Source organism: Gobius niger, assembly GCF_951799975.1.
Source record: "Gobius niger genome assembly, chromosome: 6".
Lineage (NCBI taxonomy): Eukaryota > Metazoa > Chordata > Actinopteri > Gobiiformes > Gobiidae > Gobius > Gobius niger.
The window spans coordinates 28,296,013-28,312,592 of record NC_136857.1 but is presented as its reverse complement, the minus strand read 5'-3'; the positions used below and the strand labels follow the sequence as shown (position 1 = coordinate 28,312,592).

Genomic DNA, 16,580 nt, shown 5'->3' with positions numbered 1-16,580 from the left:
GACAATTTCAATATATCCATATCCTAATTTAAACAACAACACCTGTGGAGTAAGTTGCAGAAAACAAAAATGGGCTTTTACTTTTTAGAAAATTAGTTTAGAGAAGTGCTTCACTTTCAGAAAACAGAAGCACAGCGATAAAGATGTTTTGGTTGAAAATTTTAAATGTAGACATTAGATTTTCTCCCTCTCTCTGGTTTTAAAAGAACTCTCCAGATGGTTTGATTTGGCCCATGAGGGAGTGCAGAGATTTGCAAAGGGTTGTGGCTCATACCATGGTCAATAGTGGGAAAAGGGACCAAACTAGTCTTTTTAAGTAGAATTAATGTAAATTAATCATGGATCGTTTTTCGAATTATCTTGTTACATACAAAGCAGTGTTGGCTCTCCACCTCTGCCAGTGCCTCTATACTCTATACAGAAAATGAAGTAAGCAGGATTAGAAAACTACACTTGAACTAAGGTGTTGAAACAACTCAAAATTACCTCGTCATTCTGAATTCAACTTAACTCATGAAGAAAGTGACTTTTTTGCAGCGTACCGTTGAGTCATGTTAGTGCACTCGTAAAAAACGCCAATTTCTTCCCATACAACCTCTAACCAAATCGCAAAGTAAGAATAAATGTTAGAAAAAACAGAGACACGACATAGATTGAGCCCTATGTGACGCAAAATGAACTAACAATAGACTGGCCAGGCTGAGCTCATCCTGGGTCAGTGGCGTTCGTTGACGGAGGTTGGTCGCTTTTGGCTATGTTTGTCACGGGACGGTTTTTTTGACCGTCCCGTTTGAGGTTGCGGTTGTGTATGGCAGAAGGTCCAGACATTTTCAAAAGAAATATTCCAAAAGATAGCAGCAGCAGCATGAAAGTTCAACATTAGAATAATCATCACAGAATAGCAACAAGTAAGTAATGGCCTTTTTTTTTTTTTTTTTCTTTTTTTTTTTGGGAGTTCAACAGACAAAAAAAAACACAGTAAGACTTGAGCAGAGAGGCTCCTCCCCTTTTTTTTGACCCAAAGGGACGGAGCTTTAGGTCCAAGAAAAGTATAGGTCCAACGGTGTATCGTTCGAAAGAGGCGGAGGTTTAGCTGAGGTTTCGTCGGCTAAAAGAAAACAACTCAGAAGCGGGAGGTACATTTTTGTCACTGAGAAATTTTTCGATCGACACTCACAAAATTAAATATTTACAGCAGCGCACAAAAATCAAAAAAGGTTCTGCGCAAGTTTTGATTCGTCCCCTCCCCCCTCTCCTGCAAAAAACCTCAAAGACGACATAATCTTGCTTCTATTTTTTTTTTTTTTTTTTTAAATCAATGAAAATAAAGATTGGCAGGTTTCATTTGAGGTATTTCCTGGTGGTTTGGATGCATAAGTTAGCAAGTTACAGGTCCGATATTATGCTTTTTTCTGTGGCTTTTTTTTTTTAAACACTTGGACAGCTTAACATTTTTACATTAATGTTTTAAACTTAAAAATAATATATGGGAAATACACTTCGGCCCTGATCACAGTGCATAGACGGCTCGACTAGTTCCTGTGCCCTCTGCTGGCGTGAGGGTAATACAGTCGCCGCTTGCCTTGACAGCTAGATATGATTCATAATGAAGGCAATTTGAGCATTGAAATAGTCAAAATATGTCGATGGAATGAGCTTGCATTAATAGAGGGGCAGATTAGGCGAACATTGACGTGGAGGTACAAGACAGGGGTGCTCTCTGAGTCCTGCCCTTTCAGAAAAGCCCTTCTTTGCATATCAAATGTTTATCGTTTATATTGTAAAAAAAAAAAGATAACAATTGGTCCAATAATGCTATTTAACGACGCTCATCATCTCGAGATGATGTTTTGCACCAAATTTCATAGCCCTGTCAATACGTATGTTTTTTTGAATGAAGCAAATCCGTAAAATTATTTTTTTGTTGGGGACCAAAGGTTTTAACCAGATATTCTTGTAACGGGCTAATGTCAGCTCTAACTAAAACAGAAGATGATAACATAGGGAAACAAAAATATAGTTATCAGACACATTACAGGTATCTTAAAAAGAACAGGAAACAAGAAGTTGAAACTGCGGGCGGATTATGTAAAAAGGCTTACATTTTGAGACCATTGAGGTCCCCTTCCTGAAGATCCAGCTGTCCAGACTTCAGACATTTTGATGGTAAAAATAACAGGGATGATTGAGGATTCCTGTTCTTTGATTCAATTCGGAATCTGACAAAAGGACCTGGTGGTCTCTAAACAAAAGCTTTATATTTTTTACATTAATATCCAGCTGTCTCAATTTCAGACTTTGTCTTACGGGTATCCTCGGTCATGTTTAATTTTTGTCTGACTATCGGGCTTTTCTGAAGGTCCTCTGCAGCATTTATGTCAAATCTGGCGCTTGTATAACAAAGACTAATCCGCCCCATTACAGCGCGTCCTGGAGAGAAAGGGGACCATCGCATAACGTAGCTCGGTGAAAAAGCAGTACAGCAAAAGACTCCATGTATGGGTTAGACAGGGGATCTATATTTTAGCACGATTAAAAGCTAAAAAAGAAGAAGAAAAAAGCCAGATTCGCATAATATGGGACCTTGAAGTAAGAATTAGTAGCTCCCTGGGTTAGCCTTCGGAGGGAGGGGTGAGTTGGTGATAGGAAAAGTGCTATTTGACACACAGCTTATGTACAAGCGAGCACAACCAATGTCCTTTTTCATCTGAAGCCAAAGAAAATGCTTGAATCCCGTATGTTTCGTAAGAAGTCTCTCCTTTTTCTTCAGTCACTTGGGAAAATACCTACAAAACCAAATCAAAGAAACTCCCAAATGAAAATCACTCAAAAATGCAGGGAGTAATTTTTTTTTCTCGTTTTGTAATTGAAATAATCACAGGACGGCATTGGCCAAGGGCATCCGTCGATCAAAGCCCTCTCCACAGTGGCATATAGTTTGAAAAGTTATTGATTCGAGAACGCTTCCGAGCTTCCTTTCCTCAGTTTCACTTCCTTCTCTCGAGGCCCCTCTGCGCTAAAGGAATGCAGCGCTGATTGTGAGGCAACAGTCAGGTTGAATCAAGGAACGTTTTTTTATAGTTGATTAGGAAATGATTCGCTCCTTTCTGGCCCCGAACCAAAGTGGCGTTTTTCCAATCAAATGAAAAAAAGAGGGAGAAATGGACAAAACACTGAAATTGAAAAAAAAAAAAAGGGTAAGTTTGGGTTTCTCAGTTTTGTTGGAGGATGAGGTTCTCCAGCTCGTCGGCAGAACGCAGCAGGAAGGCGGCGGACTCCCGGTAGCCCGCGATCAGCTGGCGCACGGCGGTGATCTCCGGTGTGCTGAGCTGAGTGGAGGCCCCGCCTGCTCCCGCCGCGCCGCTGGCGACCCGCCCCCCGAGGCTGTTGCCGTGGGAGTTGGTCAGGGCGGAGGGCAGGGACTTCATGCTGAGGTCCGTGGGGCCTGTCAAAGGACACAGGAGGTTACAGGGAATGGGAATAAGAAATACAAACTTTTTTTTACTTTGGTGGCACACTAGTCTCAGGACGCACCAGGACCAGACCATATTATTAAAGCTTTTTCTTTTCATCATTCTGGTAAACTTGGATGCATTTGTGCTTAAATATAGCCATTTACTCATATTATCCCCATTAGTTATAGTTTGGTGGTATATTACAAGTAAAATTGAATCAAACTGTCATTGTCCTCTGATTATTATTGATTGTACTGTCTGGTTTTTGGCTGTTGATCTGATTCACAATGACTGAATACACTCATTTCTCGATTGTCATTCAACATGTCACACATAAAAGACTGAAAATTCACTAATTAAACATATCAAAATACATGGCTTTCAGTCATGTGACTTTAGTTGTTATTGCGGCCATTTTGAATACCGAAGTAGCATTATGCAGTACTACAACATGTAACAATATCTCTACTCAAGATGAAAAGAGAACTGATTGACAGTGGCATTTTTATTTACTCGTAATCATTGCCCAAGAAGAAAACAGTAAAAACACGGCCACAGAGAAGCACGTGTATGTGATGAAACCAGTGAGTCAGTGTTTAAGACGTTAGCATGCTACAGGTTAGAATGCTACAGGTTAGAATGTAGCTTCAACAGTCTGACCTCTCCAAGAGAAAGCCCTGAACCTTGTTCATAGATGTGAGCCACACATGTGTTTATCTTGATGAAGCCATTGACAGTTGATTGAATCAACTGTCAATTATTGACAGTTGCTAACCGGTAGCATGCTAACGTCTTGAGCAGCTTAAACGCAGGCTCCTTCCGAAACCATCAGATTGCTAAGAGCTCTTATGCCAAACCGGATGTGCGTCAGCGTCCGCCATGGCAAGTTGCTTCCGAATTGGTAAGTCAGTTTGGAAGTAGTTAGGAAAAGGAGCCTTGATGCTAACTATCATGGCCACTTTAGCATAGGGACCTCTGATGCTAACTAACCAGTGATTAGGAGCTATGCGCCAAATCCCCCCAGCCCCCTCCCCCCCACCCTCGAGTGATTCATGCGCAACCACTGTTGATTGACAGGAGCACATTTAATAATAAAAATAATAATAATTAAAAAGTAAGATTCTGCCCAAGCCATATTGTGAGGCGTAATGATACGAGGAGCAAAACGTCCGCGTAGTAACTCCTAAAGACTTCCCCCGCTCACTTCCGTCGATAACCTTTAGGAGTTACTACGCGGACGCTGTGCTCCTCGTATCATTACGCCTCACAATATAGTCCCCCTTTTTATCTGCTTATAAAATCGACACGTTACATTTCTGTGTAAATATACTTTGCATGAAAACACTTCACGTAACTTTATTTAAATAGGGAACACGTGGAAGAGCTTGGTAGCTTCTATCGTGAGCTTTTTTGGAGCTATGTGACATGTGGGAGAGGCTGCGTATGTGCTCCGTTTGCCTGGCAGAGCGCACGGACAAAGACCAGACGGGGATATAATAACTTGGCTAAAGTGAGGTAAGAGCATATCTCAGTATATAAAAACGGTGGCCTATTCCTTTAAATGTCTTTGTTTGGACACTATGTTGTTGTTGGACACTGTACACTAGGGGGCGACATGCACTTTTGTTTGGCCTGCACTCCACCAATAACTTTAAAGAAGAAGAAAAGCAGCTGTTGGTGATGTCACTTCCTTTCCCCCTGTTTAAGGATGGACGGATTGTGCAAATGCTGCTGAAGCTCTAGTTCACTAACTGCATAGAGGTCTAACAGTTGACCCCATGAAAGGTTAAGGAGTTAGTTGCTAGTGTTAGTGCTTAGAGGCTACAATTTGATGGTTTCGGATTGAGCCACTGACTCAGACTGAGACTCTGTTGACAAAATGTAAAAATCACAGAGAAAGGTTTTCTGTTTCCTCTTTGATGTGTTAATTTAGAGTTAGGAATGAAGCTGATCTTTAGTAAATCCTGCTGTAGCTCGACAGACAGAGCTGCTACTGTGCCACATTTGTTGGTTATATCACATAAATGTGCGCTCTCTGGGGCCGTGTTTTTACTCTCATCTTCATGAGCAATGATTATGCATACATAAACACGCCACTGTCAATCAGGTGTTTTTATTTTCCTCCTGAATAGAGATATTGTTATACGTTGTAGTGTGGACCGTCAGAACAACAACGCTGCCTTCATCAGCAGCACCTCTGTGCAGATGCTCCAAACACAAATACATCGGCAGCACTCTCGGCTTAATATAAAAAATGAGACAAACCAGGAAGGAAGTCAGACACTGGCCAGTTAGGAAAGTGGTATTTCTTAATTTTATTTGCTGTTAACTGTCAATTGTCCTATCTGTTATGTGACTGTTGACATATTTAAATATTCCATATGTACCAAATATCCAAAGGCTTATGTATTGTATTGCCTTGGACTAAATATTCTCTGTAAATGAACAATTTGTAACTGAGATATTTCAGATAAGATTAAATCAATTAATACAGAAAAGAGTTTTGTTTTGGCGCCATGTTAATGTATGAAACAGAACAGCGTAATGGAAGTGTAACACAGACGTAACAGATTGTAATAAAACAATCTGTCTTTCTAAATGAAAGGAACATCGCGGTTGGAAACAGATCTTTTCCCTGAGAGCAGTTTCACATCCTGGCGGCAGATACTTTGTGTGAGTGGCATGTGTCTCCTCACCGTTGGTCTGCGCGGTGGTCAGGGAGACAGGGTGTGTCATGGCGCCCACCGCGGGGAAGGTGCGGTACCCGTAGCTGAGCCCCGCTCCGTTGATGTAGAGCTGGGGGTCCTGGGACGAGAAGGCAGAGGCAGCCAGGGAGTAGGCAGAGTGAGCCAGGGAGGCGGGCTCCCTCAGCCCGCCTGTGGAGGGCTTCTCCAGGGACAGGTCATCCTAGGATAGGACGGGACATCACAGGGACACATGAGACCTTGAACTATTGGCTCAACGACAAAACGATTGATACAAACTTTTACTTTACACATAAAATCTAATGTTTGAAAGAAAAAGCTATTCCATTTGTAACTGACGTGGTAGGTTTCGAGGCGCATCCTCTTGGCGGCGTTGCGTGATTCGCTCTCGCAAGCGGCTGCCAGGATGTTCTCGGCCATGGCTGAGGTCAGGTGAGGCGGAGTGGGACGGGTCTGCAAACAACAAAACAGGGTTTAGAGAATGAAACTTCTCCCCTAAGCAATGTTATGTTTCACCACGAGAGGGCAGCAAAGCCATTCACATATTCACTCAGTCCATTACTCTGAACACAGTTGGCCCGTTGTCAACAAGACTTACACAAAGGGAAAAAGGTAATAGAAATTAATTATAAATTATAAATTAATAATCATTTTCTTCCTTTTTTATTATTTGAATAGACACACGAATTGCACATTTTATTGCACAATTATTCTAAATTTCACTTCATTTTTGTGGCTTGATTTGGAGTTGATATTTGATTTGATTGATTTGATTCCACGTGATTTTGGAAGACTGTATTTTGTTTTAATTTTAGCCGTAACATACCTAATCATTCTGAGGAGATTCTGTGCTATTTTATTGTCTATTTTCTTTCATCTCAAGACGGAATAATAAATATAATACATCATTTTTGATCCATTACTAACATATTTTTTCCACACACACACCTAGAAGCGACATTACAGTGGCCACAGCAGAGCCGTATCCGCTGGAAGGCAGGCTGACACACACAGCTAGTTTGTCACTCGTTTGGCGTCGCGGGGAAATGTAACTGGGAATAAATAGATGCTAACGTGAGCGAATGCCTCCGCATCTCCTTCATTAGTGGCTACATTAAGCGCCGCTGCTCCGGTCGCCAGAGCTAAACCAACCTGGGCTCGCTGAAGCATGCCGTCTCCATGGATACGCCACCTTATTTACAAAAAACAAGTTAAATGCCCGCTGCTATTCGCGTACATGTCATTACTCTGTAAGTGATTTGCTGCAAAGTTTAGCAGATGCCGAAGCATGCCGCGTTGAAATGGTTTAGGAGAAAAATTATTGCAACGTTCAAGACCGTTTTCAAATGTTATCTGATATTGTGCAGATTGTTTTTTTTTACTGTGCTATTGCAGTCTTTTATTCAATTTTAAACAGAATAAGGAATAAACTTCTGCTTGACGGAGAGCAGTCTGGAAATTGCTTCCACTCCTCAGACTAAATGAACACATTGAAGAGGAAACAGAAACTCTCTGTGATTTTTACATTCTTGTGTCAGCAGAGCCTTAGTCTGAGTCAGTGTTTAAGCTGCACAAGACGTTAGCATGATACGGTCGCATAGCATTTAGCCTCGCAGTTAGCATTTAGCCTCAGCACAGTAACACATCTGCGGCTCACATCTGTGAAGAAAAACTATACCCCTAACCCCTAAGACTATAGTCTGACTGAGGTTCAGGTCCTGTAGCTCAGCAGCTGTAGGAAAGGCTTTGCTGCTTTGAAGTGGTGTCAGAAATTCTCCAGGTTGTAGTTTTCTTAAAAGTGCATATGACAGGTTGTCAAGTTTTTGTAATTCTTCTTGATTTGGTGGGATAATACCTGTGTTGAGGAAAATATCAGTTTTACACCCATAACATGTCAGCTTGAGAAGAAAGTATGACTGAAAACTCAAAACTTTGGTTGAAATAACAGAAATCTGTCCTTAGCAACACCTTAGCAACAGTAGAACGCTCTAGAGATGCACTGAAAATACAGCAGATGGCGCTCTTTTTTGCAGGCCTTCTGATCAGATTTCATCATTAGCTACATTTATATTAAAAAGCATTGGTAATTTACTTCAATAAATGTCAGTTATTGTGTGTGTGGACTGTGGAGCAATTTTTTTTTATAAATGCACTTCTAGTGGAGTTTTCTTCAGCTCAGGTGTCTAGTTATACGTTATAATCTTAATACAATTCTTATTTTTAATTTTTTTCTTTCTTTAAGATATATATTATTGTGAGGTTGGTTCCTCGCAGCGGCTAAGCTCCATCTCTACTTGCACAGTAGTGATCCACGGGTCAGGATTTTATTTTCATTAAAAATGAATTGATCTGAATTGATCATGGCTTTCATTCCGTCCAAAAATGTGCTTGAAATGAACAGTACTGGCGTGTCATCCCCTCACACTCGCTCTCTCGCTCTCTCTCTCTCCTGCACAGAGCGCCGGGACCAGGAGAGACAGCGGAGGTAACGTGAACACACACACAGATGCATATCGGGTGGAAAAATAGAACGCCATAAAAGCGTTCTCTGGATCACATGCTGCAAAGCGCTGCTTGTTTTAAGAAAAGTCTTTATGTGATAGTTTACTTTCACTCTCCTCACTTTGCAAAGTTACAGACTATCACTTTAATGGAAATGCAGTTATTGTACTTTTCTAAATGCAGAGCGAGTGGCCAGTACCTCCATGCCGTTCTTCTTCATGCGGCGGCAGGACTTGAGGTAGGTGCGGATGCGTTTGCGCGCCCTCTCCTGGAACTCGGGGAACTGGCGGGAGCACGACTCGATGATGGCTTGGATCTTCTCCTTGGGCTGCTTGGAGATGGGCACCATGCGGTCGAGGTTCTCGTCCACGAAGAGGCGCACGAACATCTGGGGAGCACACAGCACCAGAGATTGGACGCTTAGCTGGAGGTTCTTAAAGCTTCTGGACCTGATCGTACCTGGACTAAAACAGTGACAGTGGGAGGAGGTTGAGTTTGTACAGTTAGCTGTGGCTCCAGCTCATTTGGAGAACTCACAAACCACAACACCTCCAGAGTTTTCGCTTAACGTGGGTGAAGCTCCTCCACGGCATGAACTCAAGCTGGAGTCGGACCAGCGGCCGCCCTGAGGAAAGCGCTCCCTCTGATCCCTCATGCCGCCTGTAACCTTGAAGTAATTGCCCACTCTTTGTAGACTCCGCACACGTACAGTATTATAAATGAGATATTGATTCATATTCATTTTCATAGACATGGGGTTTGGGAGCGGCGCTCTCGGTGTGTTCAATGAATTCAAGACGCAGTGTTAATCAGGAGAAGGATAAAACTGGTTTCCCCAACCTTTGTTCAAACTGGTTTGCACCTGCTTTAGTTCTAATCTGTTTTGTTTTGCAGGTTTTCTGGTGAGCAGTGGAAACCTTCCAAACAATTGATTCTAGAGACCACTGTGATGGAAAGTAAAGGAACTAGGGCTGCAACTAACGATTATTTTCTAAATCGATTAATCTAACGACTATTTTTACGATTACTCGATTAATCACTTGGCTGTGAATTGTGTAGGAAAATTTTATTTTTCAATTTTTTTCATCACATAGCGCTAAAGTGGCACAGCTTGAGGACATATTGATGGAGTAAGCTTAAAGTGAGTGTTTGTTTTAGGCTAATTCTGCTTTCTGATTGGATGAGACACAGACAGATATTCAAGAAATTTACAGTGTACAAAACACTACAGACCCTAACTATAAAAACAAAGTAGGTTTTCATCAAAAAATACTACATTTTCATGTAATTTTTGCTCTATTTGAGTCTGTGTGAACCAGAATCATCGATTACTAAAATAGTTGTCGACTATTTCAATAATCGATTAGTTGTCGATTAATCGATTGGTTGTTTCAGCCCTAAAAGGCACCATGCTGACCACTCATGCTGACCACTCATGCAGACGTTGGGTCACTGCAGTGTAAAATACGCACAATATCAACTTTTTTTCCGCATAAAAAGCTCCATAATGCACCTTTAATTATAATGATGGAGGAACCACATAAATGATGTACAGTAAATGATCTGAAACCTACATGCAATACCTTTACTAGTTCATTTGTCTAAATCCAGATAGTGCGCTCGACGACTAACAAGTCCAGGAATATATTTTAAAATCTCAATTATTTTGCCAATATGCTAAGGGGGGACTTGATGCAGTAATTCCCTTTTCCCCATAGCTAACCCAATACCGTCAGAACAAAGTGAAGCAGGATCTTGTTGATATTCCGGCCTTAGAGGTTAAATGATTGCCGCAAAGACACATTGCCCCCGTCGGTCCATTTTGACTTGTCGTCCAGGTGAAAAATGTTGCAATTTACTGGCGCTGAATGGGAGAGAGATCAATGCCAGTGACAGGTGGGGAGAATAGAAGTGGTCACTTTTCCAATACGTCCGCTTTATGAATATGAATGGTCAGGGATGAGGCCCATGGGGAGGTCACGTGACTCTTGTCTCTATGGGCGTAGACTTGGACTCTTGAGTTTATGTCGGTCTTGCATTTAAAAAAAAAGACGGCTATATTTTCCGCAATATGGTTTAAATTTATGGGTTTGTTTTGCTAACATATAAGATAAAGATTTTCTCCGTCTATGTTAAAGGTGCATTATACAAATTTCATGGGAAAAAAAATGATATTAGCGCGTATTTGACCTTTCAGTGACCCAGCGGCTGTCTGAGTGTTTAGTTTGGCGCATTTGGTTTCCATCCCGGTGGCCTCTACGATGCTCCAGTTTCAATTGTTTTAGGGTTAGGGTTTTCACTGCTGATGGATCTGTGTCCATGGTTACATCTACATTCTATCCAGGCAACCTACCAGAAACCCTAAAAAAAACATTGGTCCTGGAGCTTTCTAAAGGCCACCGGCGTGAAAGCTAAAACACCCAAACAGCCACTGGTTCACTAAAAGGTCAAACACGCACTAATACCAACTTTTAAAAATGTTGCATAGCGCGTCTTTAAAGTTTGTTGAGGTATGTTTTTTCCGTTTTATGGCATTAAACTCCGGAGCAACAGCCCATAAACACAACAAGAAACTAGAATGCTAAACAAAATACAACATTAGCTTCATGCTACATATTCCAGTGCTGTTTTTTCACTTCTACTGGAAAATACCAGAAAACGACCAGGCCTCGTCCCCTTGTATGACGTGTCTGTATGTTATAAATTCACTGTTACCATAGAAATCCTTTTGTGGGCACTAGCAAACATTTTCCATAGACAAACACTAGGTAAAAACAGTATCAAAGGTGTAGAAAAATTATTATATAGTATTATATAGCATTCCCCCCCCCAATCTCCATTAGTTCATTATGCAAAAAGCCTGCTGCAAATCCCATGATTCTTAGTGATATGACATCACAATCCTGAACTCTATAGATACAGACGGCATCTCGTCATATAAGGGGGCGTGGCTTCGCCCAGGGGGAAAATAGGATCTTTAGAGAAACACAATGTTCTCTTTTAGCCATTTTCTGGTGGAATATGAACTTATTTATCACACACAAATAAAGTCAAGTGTTAATCGGGTCCATATGGATATTTTCTCACAGCACATTGTTCAGTGGAAGTGAAAAAAAAACGGCAGTTATAGCTAGCGCTAGCTAACTACTAGCATTAGCCCGATGCTAACATGTAGCATCAGGTTAGCATTCTCCGTTATCTATGTATTTATGGGCTGTTGAACTACTTTGCTCCACTCCATGTCTTTGTATCCTTATTTAGTAGAAAACTATGTTCGGAATTCAGCGTTTTTTTAAGTAGTTTTTGAATAATTAGAGAAAGTTTAGATTTTTCTCCAAATTGTTTCCCCCTGAACAGTTTTCAAACATGACCATATATGGGCCATTCCAGAGATGCCGTCTGTATCTATAGTCTTGAGCGCTTTAGCCACATGCTAACAATAGCTTCTTACTGTTACTCTCAACCAGAGTTTATAACCGTGTTTGGAGGGGCATCAGGGCTTGTTTTTTTCTTTATAAATGAGAGGTCACACTGACTGTTCAGTTAAAGTCCAGGTTAACTTTTGCTGTAAGAGCTGCAAAGTTGTACCTAAGAAACTTAACTGGCCTTTCGTCAGTTACAGTTGGGTGTGGGACATTCACTCCATGTCTCTGATGATGACCACACATTTACTTCACATACAGTATTTAGTAGTACGGTGGTAGTAGATGTATGTGTGGACTCACGTTGAAGGCCTTGAGTCTCTCCGGGTCCACTCCCTCCGCGTCGTTCATCTTATCGTTGTCGTCGTGGTCGTCGTGGTCATCGTCGTCGTCGTCAGGGGTGGCCTGGTTGCCGGGGCGACCCATGGTCAGGTCCTCGGCAGAGAGGTCCATCTTCACACTGTTCACACTGTCGTAGCTGCCGCCCGAGCTGTACTGAGGAGACTGGACACAAAGTACAGAGTTGCGTCAGCGCTATTTAGAAACATGTGTTGTGATGGTTACCTATAACAGTTTATAAAAGGAATATTGGAAAACAAAATCCGCCATATTTGTTGATGGCAGGTTAGATGAGCCAAAACAATAGATTATCATTATATTTGTAACGGGGCATCAGGCCTGTGCAACAGCTTTTATAACATTACTGGCAAGACGCTTGATTCTACTCAATTGGAAAAAAAATGCTCCACCTTCTTTAAAGGGCCTAATGGAGTAAGTCATGTCTCATTTAAAATTAGAACATTTACGACATACCGTGAATGGCTCCCTCCAAACATACTACAAGATCTGGCAACCATTCCTCAATTTTTTTAAGTCTGATTTCAGAGTATAGCCCATATCTCTTTACTTACTTTCTTTCTACCTATTGTATCATGTATGTAACCATTTTATTTTGTTGATAACGATCATCACTAACAATATCACTTATTCTTAATTAGATGTTTCCCTTTTGTTTCATCTGTCTTTGTCCTTATTTGTGAGCACCGACTGCTGCTGTTTTATTGTTATTGTTGTTTGTGTTTGTTGTTCTTAAATATAAAAAACAATAAAAAGATTTGACTAATAATACAATAGATTATCTATTGTTTTGAATCTCTCTGACAGATTTCATGGGACATTCTTGGGGGTCAAAACACTGGCAAGCAGCAGCATGGTAACAGCATGGTAACACTTGGAAGGTTTGGAAGACAATCCTTGCCTATGCGTACAGTCAGTAGTAGTAGTAGTCAGTAGAATTCGGTAGCCTTTTCAGCGCATCTTTATATTTGCCGTTAGCATAAGCCTTAAGACATCTCATATTTCCAATGATCCAGATAAATCGGCTCTTGTCAACCATCGACCATATTTGTGTGATGTTAAAGAAATAATTTATGAATACAGACATTTTGATGTTGGCTAGGGGCAACTCCAAAAGCTTTACTATAACGTGGAAACCAATGGGGACTTAACATGAGTCAAACACAACTCAACATCCTGGTTGTGTAGCTTTGCCACTTGTTTTACTTCTGTTGCCATGCTGTGACGTCACCTGCATACCCCCGCCTCCTGCAGGTGCACACTGCCATTGTGTCTTTGGGGAAAAACACTTCATCCACCTCACCTCCAGTGTCTGTGTACATCAGTGTATGAATGAGAGTGCGAGTGGTTCCCTGCTGTAAAGTGCTTTGAGAGCCTAATGTAGGTGGAAAAGCGCTATATAAGTTGAGACCATTTTCCAGCGATGGGGCCAGTTTAAAATCACTGTCCTGTACATGTAATAAAAGCCAAGGACAATGTGGCTGAAATAAACAGTCCCCGCTGCCAGCATCATACGTCTTCCTCCGACCTCGCCTTGTTACAGACTGAAGGGCCTATTGTTGTATGAAGCACTGGCCTAATAAAACCCTAATTGAGAGGCTCATTAACGCCTAAAGGCAGTTCGATATCAAATCCTTGATCCTGGCTCGATCGCTTAGGGAAGAATTATCTTACAGGGTCAAGCAGAGAATAGAGTCCTTGGTGTGGTAATACATTGGGAAAGGCATTTGAGAATTAAAGATGTGACACAATATCAAAGCTACCTCTACAAAAAGGCCGGACACTCTCACCTGACCTCACTTCAGTGTTTCCTTCGCTACAACGGCTTTCTTGCTAGTAACCAGTTCCTAGCTCTGCTTTCCTAAATTTAGTTATTAAAATCACTGTCATGCGAAGAGATAGATTTGTTTCTTTCCTATGGCACAGTTTTTTGTTTTTTTGGGTAAATAAAATAGGTTTGAAAATGTGAAATATGAACCTGATGTCACCGCAACAGCCTGTAAAGTACATCGTATATATTTTTTGTCTTTAAAGATACTTATATGTCACACATTTCAGACTGCTTGATATAGGTCACAGCTTGTCTTTTCTTGACCAAAGTGCTCTGTGTAACTGGTAACTGTGTATACTGGGCTTAACAATAAAGATCTTAAAGCTGCATTATGGAACTTTGTATGCAAAAAAACTAGCACGATAAACAATATTATTGAAGACCTTAAATATAGAGTCTAAAACTGTATTGTCTATCTATCATTTATTGAACGATAAGTCGATATAGTAATAATTATTGTTACTACGAGTTTAAACACGCACTAATATCAAGGTATGTGATGGCTGTCAAAACTACCTGTGAACACAAGATATTCTTGCTTTTGCTTGGGAACATTGGACTTTGACAAGAAACTTTTCACTTCGGCTCCTTTGAAAATATTGAACTGCCTCACACTGACAATAGCTGAGATGTATTGATGTGGATAAAGGAGGAGGACAAGCAAAAAGAGACAAGATACAGAAAAGATCTAGCCACAAAGGGCCATTGTTTAAAAAGAGTGGGTCTGATGGAGGTGCGAGGAGCTTCAGTCTGGGCTAATGCACTGCCTCCAAGGACGTGGTGTCGTTTCCGACGCTATTCACCGCTCAACAAAGACGAGCAAATGCAGAAGTCGTGCCTGTGGTCTTTCAAAATGTCGCTTAAACATCCTGTACCTGAGCCGAATTCTGTTCAGACTTAAAAAAAAAAAAACACCTGACGTACAGAGGAGAGATTTTGAGGATCTGTAGTATTTTGGTTGAGAACTTGTTAGGTTCTAGGTTTATTGGTATATTTGGTCAGGACAGTGCATGTTAATGAACAAGCCACACCGAATCTGTGCCTTGGGCTAATTTCCATCAGTCGTACCCGATGCGCACTCTCAAACACACCCTCATTCATCCTGGCCTATTGTACATGTTTTTAGTGGTAGGGGAAACCGGTGTTCCTGTGAGGAAACCTATGCAGACATGGGGGAAAACATGTAAACTCCACACAGAAAGGCCCCGTCCAGGTGGGAATCGAACCCGGGACCTTCTAGCTGTGAAGCATGTGCTACCGTGCCATGTTAGCTTCAATCTACTACATTTGAGAAATAAATAAAATACTTTCTGCTGCACCATGTTTCTCGAAAGGCTCCAAAGTGAAAAGAAAATGTGTCCATGGCTGTATCCGAATGTCCACACTATTCCCTATATAGTGCACTATATAGTGCTCACGCCATTTTGTAGGGGTGTCCGAATGTCCAGAGAGAAAAAAGTAGTGGACTCGAAATTTCCCACAATGCATCTGGAAAAGTAGTGAGCATCGATGGTCACTAAACGGGTCAATATAGACCACAATGCATTGCGAGAGTCGGAGAAGAGCCTGACAGCCACAGGTCTTTGAACTAAAACACACGACTGAATGAAATCAGCTGTTTCAGTCGTGTGTTGCGTATTTCTCATGAATAAATGACCTAAATATAAACCGTTACGGTGAAAAGATGCTAACGTTAGCTGCTTACCTTTAGCTTGCGCTGTTAAATGACCGACAGCGTCCTCTCGAATAATCCAAGCCATTCATGTAAAATCCATGTGAAGTAAAAGCGTATCTGACTCGTATTAATCCATAAATATTCCACTGTCTCATGAGTCTGGTCAGTCTTTATCGTAGAAATACTTTATTCCCGGAGTTTCGCGAACTTTTAGCAGATGTAGTGCACTCAATCTGCTGGCACTTCGGACACCGCGCTGTGACCTACTTTCGGCGTCTCTGAGCTCACGCTGGGGTGACTTTTTTTTTTTCCTTTTTTTGTGATGATAGTAACGCCTGTAAAAGTGCCAAAACAGTCGTTCTCTTTCATAAAATAAACGTTTGTAACAATAAATAAATTCATATAAAAGAACTAAAAAAAAACATATCCGCACGCCACAGCGCGCGTGACGTCACGCAGCGCGGAGATAGTAGTGGCTTTTGTCCGAATCGCCAACAGAATCAGTGACTATATAGTCGACTATATAGTGCGGGCCTATGTAGTGAATGAGGGGTTAGGGACTAGGGTGGACATTCGGATACAGCCCATGTGTTTATTTTAAAAGCCTAATAATGCACACTCTATGAACAGTAG

General features: G+C 41.3%; 1 protein-coding gene across 1 annotated transcript in view; it reads right to left on the bottom strand.

The window, feature by feature from the left end:
• Window positions 1–2,075: 2,075 nt before the first annotated feature.
• The window catches only part of LOC306964180 (nucleolar protein 4-like), a 251,440-nt gene continuing 236,935 nt past the window's right edge, over window positions 2,076–16,580 (bottom strand). The window contains exons 7-11 of the mRNA XM_079558126.1: window positions 12,388–12,588; window positions 8,862–9,050; window positions 6,500–6,613; window positions 6,152–6,362; window positions 2,076–3,445 (exon numbers count right to left, since the gene is read on the bottom strand). Of these exons, the coding sequence (XP_079414252.1) occupies window positions 3,213–3,445; window positions 6,152–6,362; window positions 6,500–6,613; window positions 8,862–9,050; window positions 12,388–12,588 (948 nt within the window). The 3' untranslated portion in view covers window positions 2,076–3,212. The remainder of the gene's footprint in view (window positions 3,446–6,151; window positions 6,363–6,499; window positions 6,614–8,861; window positions 9,051–12,387; window positions 12,589–16,580) is intronic.